Here is an 8,089-nt window from a genome sequence, read left to right on the forward strand (position 1 = left end):
TTGAAAGCTTTGAATCAAGTAAGAAAAATAAGAGAACTCTTTCTCCAATCCTCTCTTCACCTCTTTTCTTTATGTCAAGAAAAGAAAATCCTACATAGCAAAAATAAGATTACTCCATTCTAAACCCAATGAGAATCTCTCCCTTAATATCACTTAGCCCAATGTACCAATGGATCAACTAAAGCCCAGACTAATTACTAACTAACCCATTACATGCGTTATGAAACGAAACCCAAAATGACCCAAATAGGTTAATAAGTGAATTTGATATCACTAACCAACATAAATATTTTAAACCCGGTGTCATGACTAAATCATAGGCCATTTTGAAGTTGATCCTAAAAAAAAAAAAATTGTTAATTGACACCCCAATTTCAATTATCTTTATAGATTGAATTGGTGAGTTGACTAGAATCTGCGAGTGTATTAGCTAAAAAAGCACTTACAATTGTTAAATTTAACAAAATCCTCACTATAATTGATGAAAATTAACTCAAATAAAAAAACAAAAATTAAGGAAGTGTTTATTAAAAAAATATTAATTGAGGAATCTATTTCAGAATGGCCTATATTCGGCAAAATAGATTGCTTCGCCAGCGACAACATATTTGAACTCGGCAAATATATTGGTTCGCCACCGAATTCAAATTTAAATTCGGCATAGTCACGTATATCACCGACGACTTCATGCTAAACCCGAGCTTCCATATGTAGTCTGCGACTAAAGGCGTTTCGCCACCGACTTTACGTCAAAACCCACACTTTAATTGATCCTCTCGCCTAGGGTTTCTTCGTCCCCCGTGCTTGTTCCCCTTTTCCCCATTCCTCTATTCTTTCACATATTTTTCCCCATTTTTCCTTTCCGATCAATCACTCTACCCTCTGTTTGATCCTTCTCGTGAGTGTTTCCTCTTCGATTTCCATTTTGATGCTTCTTCTTTGCCCTAATTTTGTTTAAAGAAGCAATTCTCATGAGCTTAAATGGTTCAAATTAGCTTCTTTTTCTTTTTATTGTTTTCCCTAACATATTTTATGCATTTGACTTGATCTTTTTATGTGTATCTCGTGCTAATACTGGGTAAAACTCAGATCTTTAACTACGAGTAATTATTAGCTTGCTTTTGCTGCAACTGTGTAAATTGATGTTTTTTTTTATACTGTTTTTAGAGTTGATACTTGTGCTATGCTAGGGCATTTTGATGTGGAATAAATAAAGTTCATTATCTTGCATTGATGTTCTGTTTGATGTAGTGTATGTACTTGGAAATATCTCAGCTTTTCTCTGTTTGTAGCAATTACTTTTAGTTATGGATTACACCATTGGACTATGAATATCAAGCTAGAGATACAAATTTTATTGAAATGGTTGAGTTAATATTTCGAAGAATAAAAAAATAAAGCATCAGAACCTACCAAAATTGAATGAACGATAGGGTGCGCTGCTAATTGCTCTTTTTGAGCCCACACAGAAGCTATTTGGGATGTCCATTTCATTTGTAAGTAGTTTAAATTAAAATTAGAGACTTCTCTTATGTGAGCCTCTTCGTGATTAACGTATTTATGGTAGACGGAATCGATATTTTACATAGGAGAGCATAGCTGAAACTTTTAACTTTGATATATTTGGATGCCAAAACGAGTGAGAAATCATTCTTGAATTGATATCAAATGCTAACAAGACTTTGCAATGTAAGTGGTCGGAAAAGCATGAGAAGCCACATTCATGTATGAAGATGAAAACAAAAGTTGAATAATAGAATGGATTCGCTTGATGAGTTGATTACAGGTACCTAAACTTTTCTGGGTTTTAGTTGGTAACGTGAAATGAAGAAATCTTCATGGTCAAAATGATGTTATCACCTGCAGTTGGGTACTACCAGAACTTGAGGATAATCTATGGCTTGATCATAAATAATAAAATGTTCTTGAGATGCACATCTATCAGAAGATTCAAACTTTTGTGTTGAATCACGTAATACGAAAATATTTCTCTACAACTGATCTTTTGCGAACTCCCAATGGAACAGAAGATCTCTTCTCAATCTCAATCTTAATACAGGTATTTCTAATCCTGATCTGATTTTTTTTTTTTTTTGTTATGCTAGAAAGTTTAGAAATGGAAGGATCTACATCTACTTCGAAAGACATATCATCTGCAAAAGCAGTGATGATGGGGGCATTGGCTTCTGGTGTAAATGTGCGTATAATTTTTGGGCAAAACTAAGCCAATTCTTGCTAATATTCGTCATTAAAGCTGTAGTATGTTTATTCAGAATCTCTATTAAAATCCAGCCATTCATCTCTTAATTTCCAGGGCCCTACATGGTTCGTGCTCAAGATTACGTTTTTGCTTCTCTGCCTCTGTTTTGCCGCGATGCTTTCTCTTGCACTTTCATCAAAAAACTTCATGATCGCGGGCCATGTTCTTTTGCTTGTCGTCATTCTTGTGGTGCTTTTTGGGCTCCTAAATTGGTAATACTTCCTCTTCTTTCTTACGTATTAATAAGTGAGCAATTATACCATATATGAGTTAATTTTTTTATTCATCATGGTTTATTGACTGCTGATTATGAATGATACCAGTCATGCTTACGAGGAAATAAACTATCCACTTAAACCTCGTAAAGTCATGGATCGGAGATTAAGCGACTAAGCTTAATTTACATTAAGTATGATTTTGGCTTGCGTTTATTGTGATACTTTATTTAGAAGAAAACTTTTGTTATTGTTAATGTTCAATGGATAATATTGTATTTTTAAAAATTATGTACTGACAAATTCTGCGATAAGCTAGTGTAGGTTTCGCAATAAAATTATTTTGAGACTCTGGTGTTTCATCAGAAAAGCATGCCTAGCTAATTAAATTATTAGTAACGCAAAATGCAATTTCCAAGTTCGTCTTACTGCTAATGGATTCTGACCCTCTTTCTTTCTTTGCAGGTTTCTTGCTCAGACTGGTCTGGTATCAGTTGAGAAACAGATGGAGGAAATCGGCATTCTTGAGAAGGAAAATGTTGAAAAAGATGAGTAACTAACACAAGAAAACGCAGTCTTTTTTATAAGAATTCATCAAAACATACTACATACACTTTGGAACGAAATACAAATGATTGATTTCTACAGTGCGAGAAAGATAAAACATGAATGAATCGACTTCAACTTCCCTTTTCGTCCTTCTCTTTCGGCTTGCTCTTTTTGGTCTTCTTTATGAAGCAGAAGCATGAGAAACAGGGACACTCAATCAAGAACTTCATTCTATTAACTCCAAGCTATGAGTAGGAACAGCTTCTTCTTCCTCCTCTTCGCCACTTTTAAATCGAAGCTATATGGATTCCTTTCCTCACCATTTGCTAAAGAGGATGCCTCAAAAGTCTTAATATTTTATTGCCATTTGTCTCTTTTATCTCTCATTTTGTGAGTCGTTTTTGCCATTCTTAAAATCATACCCAATTCTTACTATTATTATTGTATTTTTTGGATGGTAAAGTATCAAGAAAAGAAGGTTGATGCACCATGTTGAAACTTTAGAATTTCTTTAACCTGAAAGTTATGAAGTAATTAATTGCCATTATATCCTGCTTCTCAGGCATTATTCCTCTCTTCTCTATTACTACACTGCTGTGCTTTTACTGGTTGCAAAAGAAAACAGAATAGGACTCATTAATTATTTTAGATTTTGATTTTTTCTCTCTTTTTTTTTTGGAATAGTGGCTTTTCTAAGGTTTTGTTATGATTCTGGGCAATTAGAGTATCATATCATTTTCCAGATAATTTCTCTCAGAATAATGAGTTGAAGCTCCTGCAATGTATTGTTTAAGCGTGTATCTGTTGAAATCCTTTCGAATAGTTTTTAACTATCGCAAAAGTAGAAGCTTTATGTTGAAGCCATTATTTTTAAGATATAATTTTAGTTTAATTTTTAATAACAATGTTTTATTTATCAAATATTTAGTTGTTACTTTTCAAACAGAGCTGTTCTAAAAGTCAAACAAAAATCATGTCACTCAACGTGATAAGTCCATGCCCTTGGTGCGTATTGGAGGAACCAAATATTAAAGCAGCTACCAAAATTGTACCTAAATTTTGTTTGAACGCAATGTTTGGACTTTATAAGGACATGGTTAAACTTATCGTGGGATATGGTACAATTGGACGAAGTACAATTTAGTTACATCATCTACGGTTGAGATGCGTTCCGCGTAACGGATGAACGGCGCGATGAAAAATCTATGGATAAGATGCTTCCCTGGAACGTCAAAGTCAACTGCTGAGGTGTACCGTTGACCCCACATCTCTCTCTCTCTTTAATTTTTTTCGCTTGCACTTCATCTCTCTCTCTCTCTCTCTCTCTCTCTCTCTCCCTCTCTTCTTCATGGGCTCCGCCCCATCCTCCTCCGCCCACGAATTCGAAGCCGAAGAGGACGACGCCGAAGACGAAGAAGACGACGAGGGTCCCCCAAACCCTAACCCCTCGTTGTCCTACGACGCCGCCATAGCGCAGGAGCCCGAGCTCCTCCTCCACCGCACCTCCGCCACGCCCCTCTCCCCCCAGTCCTCCGCCTCCGCCGCGGCGTCGTCCCGCCTCCTCGGCCCCGCCGTTAGGGTCTGGGACCCCTGCAACCTCCTCCTCCGCCCCCCCGCGCCCCCCGACGCAGCCGCCGAGGTCCTCCTCGTCGCCCACGGCGAGTACGGGGACGGAGCCCCCTGCGCGGACCTCGTCGGAGGGCGCCGCCCCGGCGCCGAGCTCACCGCCGCGGGGCGACGCCAGGCACGAGCCCTCGCGGTGCTCCTCGACTCTCGGGGGGTGAGGTTCAGCGCCGTGTGCTCGTCGCCGTTAAATCGAGCGAGGGCTACGGCTACATTAGTTTGCCAGGTAATAACCTAATAATAGCAGAGTTTTTCAATTATTAGGTGGATCATTATTCATGAGCATAGAATTCATCTGCATTGTCCAATTTCTAATTTAATTCTGGGTTACTGTGATTTTTCGCTTTAATTTAACCAGTTTCTTTTTCAGGTCTTGGATGTAATAGATGCCCTAAATCTGATAATCTGGTGGTTGCTGCAGTATTTAATGTGTGTGGCTGAGATTGATTGCATTATCCAGTTTGTTCAAGAATTATGTGTTTCAGAATGTTCATACTTATAACAATGATATGTATATAACTAGTCGGTGTTTCATTATATAGCTCCATCAGGTGCCCCACATAAAATATTTTCACTTTAGAGAACTATTTTAATTACACCTAAGTCGCTAACATGACCTAATTTATACAGAAGAAATAAGAGAAAACCCTTGATGTAGAACTCGGATATTTTGGGACCATATCTACAGTTTTCTCATTATATTGCCTCCTGTTCTGCAGGCAGTAGGATTTCCGGAGGAGCAAATACAATATAGTGATGCTCTAACCGAGATGAGCCACGGGCACTGGGAGGGTTTGCCTCATTCCCAAATCTACACACCCGAAACATTGTATTTAATCGGTAGAACAGAGCCAGATTTCTCTGCACCTTCAGGTGAATCACTTAGACAGGTGGAGTTTAGGATGATCGAGTTCCTTAACCGGACAGTCTTAGGACTACCCAAAAGGATTAAGCAAGGGGATTTGCTAATGCACCAAGATAAGAAGTTTTCTGGTAAGAGTAGGCTTCAGTTTATGAGTATAGGTCAGAAAGAGGCCAAGGAAGATCACTTTTCGGGAGAGTTTGATTATGAAACGAGAACCCAAAACTCTAAAAATTATGTTGGGATCTTCACGCATGCAACTCCAATCAAATGTCTTGTAGCTGGTTTGTTAAACTGTAGTTTGAAAATGCATGATAAGATCTGTATAGATGATTCATCTGTTACGGTGTTACAACACTCCATTAGAGCAGGATGGCGTATAAAGAGACTGAATGATACTTCACATCTCAGCCTTTTATAGGTTCTTGAGGAGAATTCATTCACGGTAGTTTTGGTCGGTTTGAAGATAGTTATATATTCTTTCCTACGACAAAATTTGATAGGTAAATTTGTTGTCACCAAGAGTGTATAATATGTTACTTTCTGTTATACTTGTTCATTCCTCGTATACTGTTGCCTGCACCAATAAGTTGGTGTTGAAGCTGTATTATTTGTCATCGGCGTGATTTTCGGCACAACGATTGTAAAATTGGGAAACAATAGCATACATTACTCTGTAGAAATGTCTTTTTTTGATTTCTTGTACACAAACACTCTATAAATAAACTGCAGAAACAAGTCATTTGATTCTGTGATGCTTTATTTGTAATAGTTTAAATAGAGTATTATTGTATTTGGAGTTTGAAACTGTTCATTATTTTTTTAACCTTTTTGCCCTTTTCTCAAGTTCTTTTGAATTTGAAGTGCTTTTGGATGGACTTTCGTATTTTTATTATTGTTAGTCTATTGGCAATGAAGTTATACGACAGACATGTGTTATCTTAAAACAAAAAAAAAAATTTGATGGGTAGGTGAGAGATAGCATATGTCAAATTGTTCACTTAAGAGTCTTTGGGAGAAAAAGAAAAAAGACTCGGTGGCTATCTGTAACTGGCTAGAAGTTTAGCAGGCACTAATGTACTTTCTCCATCATGTGTGTTGTATATATATATATATATATATATATATATATATATATATATATATAGAATTGGGCTAGAATACTTTTAGAAGTATCACCCCCTTGGTGCTATTAGGGTTTTAGCCCTTAGATCTACTCCTTGATTACTAATAACCCTTAGATCAAACACAATTCCACCTACCATCACCTACCACCATCATCTCAACCTCACATCTCTTCATCCAATGGTTAAAAACTCAAAAGAACCACCTTCATGGTACTTTTGAGAGTATTCTAGCTCAACTCTATATATATATATTCTGTGTTGTTATTGTATAATAAGGCTTCAATATGTCAACTAGTTTTGCCGCCAAATGCTCAATCTGATGTTAGAGGTGCTGATCGATATTTGTAAGAAGGAAATGCTAAAGGAGCAGAAATTATTTCCTTGACAAAAATGGCTGCTTCTCACCAAGTTTGAAGTGCTGAGTAACTCAGTTGGCTTGTAATGCTCCAGGCCATTATTATTCTGATTGTCGCTTCCTAGGCTGAGATTCTGTATATTGTTAGAAGCAAACGACTGCAGATTTGATGCAATGCTGTCAGGTACTTTTAGTGTGAAAGGTTTGGTCCCGAATAGTTTGACATACACCTTTAGGAGGTGTGGAAACTGGAAAATCAGATGATATACCAGTGCCCTTGAGCTAATTTGTTGGCGTGCAATCAAGAGGGTTCATGCTGGACAAGTTAGGCTATGGCTCTCTGATTGGTTCTTGCTGAAAAAGTGTTGGGAAACTTGATATTTACTTGAAGAGGTGTTAGTAAGAGGCTTTGACGTTATTCTTTCTGTGATTATTTTGATAGAAGGCTTCTGCTATCTTAGACAGATACACCTCATATTTGGACGTACACAATATTAAGCATTGAAGCCGACTCAGTGGATACAGGTAAATATGCTCTTGCACATTTTTCTTCTTTTTTTTATATGCACTTTTACCGAGAAAATAAACAAAGGCTTGATGCCTGGTGTATTTTGGTTTTTATGTTCTCCAGGCTTAATATAAAGAAGAATTTGGGTATCGAAGTTTCAAGATCTGCTTGCTGCGAAAGGTAAGACGATCAGCAACTCCACATATATTTCGCATACAAATAGTTGCTAGAAGAGGATCTTCTCTCTTGTTACTGAAGTTATTGAACTAAAAAAAGCCAGTTTTCAAGCCTGAGAATGCACTGTTCTTAAATTCAACTATTTTTTTGTTTTATTCAAAAACCTTTCTTGATATTGTAATCTGGGTCAGAATGACAAGCTCAAATGACAAGTCCTCTTTTGTTTAAATATGATCACACAATCTTCATTCAAATACAGCAGACCCCGCAAAAATAAAGCTTTGGACTTGAGCCTTTACTTATCTTTGACTGGGAAAATATGACAGAGTTATTATTATAAAATTAGGTTAAATAAAAGTAGACAAAACTCCCCATAGTGTAAAAGAGAAAATAGGCAATGCACGTAACAGCCA

General features: G+C 37.1%; 2 protein-coding genes across 4 annotated transcripts; both read left to right on the top strand.

Moving 5' to 3' along the window:
* LOC109710749 lies at positions 735-3,525 on the top strand. 3 transcript variants are annotated; one of them, XM_020233491.1, is made up of 5 exons: positions 735-898; positions 1,787-1,870; positions 2,106-2,197; positions 2,315-2,472; positions 2,941-3,525. In XM_020233491.1, the coding sequence occupies exons 3-5, from the start codon at positions 2,117-2,119 to the stop codon at positions 3,029-3,031; spliced, it is 330 nt and encodes a 109-aa protein (XP_020089080.1). In that variant the 5' UTR covers positions 735-898; positions 1,787-1,870; positions 2,106-2,116; the 3' UTR covers positions 3,032-3,525. The 3 variants fall into 3 exon arrangements, with proteins under 3 accessions (XP_020089080.1, XP_020089081.1, XP_020089079.1); XM_020233492.1 differs by having other exon boundaries at positions 1,787-1,865; XM_020233490.1 differs by lacking the exon at positions 1,787-1,870 and having other exon boundaries at positions 736-898.
* On the top strand, positions 3,652-6,316 carry LOC109710748. The gene is made up of 2 exons (XM_020233489.1): positions 3,652-4,873; positions 5,367-6,316. The coding sequence occupies exons 1-2, from the start codon at positions 4,373-4,375 to the stop codon at positions 5,928-5,930; spliced, it is 1,065 nt and encodes a 354-aa protein (XP_020089078.1). The 5' UTR covers positions 3,652-4,372; the 3' UTR covers positions 5,931-6,316.

This window comes from Ananas comosus, linkage group 5 (genome assembly GCF_001540865.1).
Source record: "Ananas comosus cultivar F153 linkage group 5, ASM154086v1, whole genome shotgun sequence".
Lineage (NCBI taxonomy): Eukaryota > Viridiplantae > Streptophyta > Magnoliopsida > Poales > Bromeliaceae > Ananas > Ananas comosus.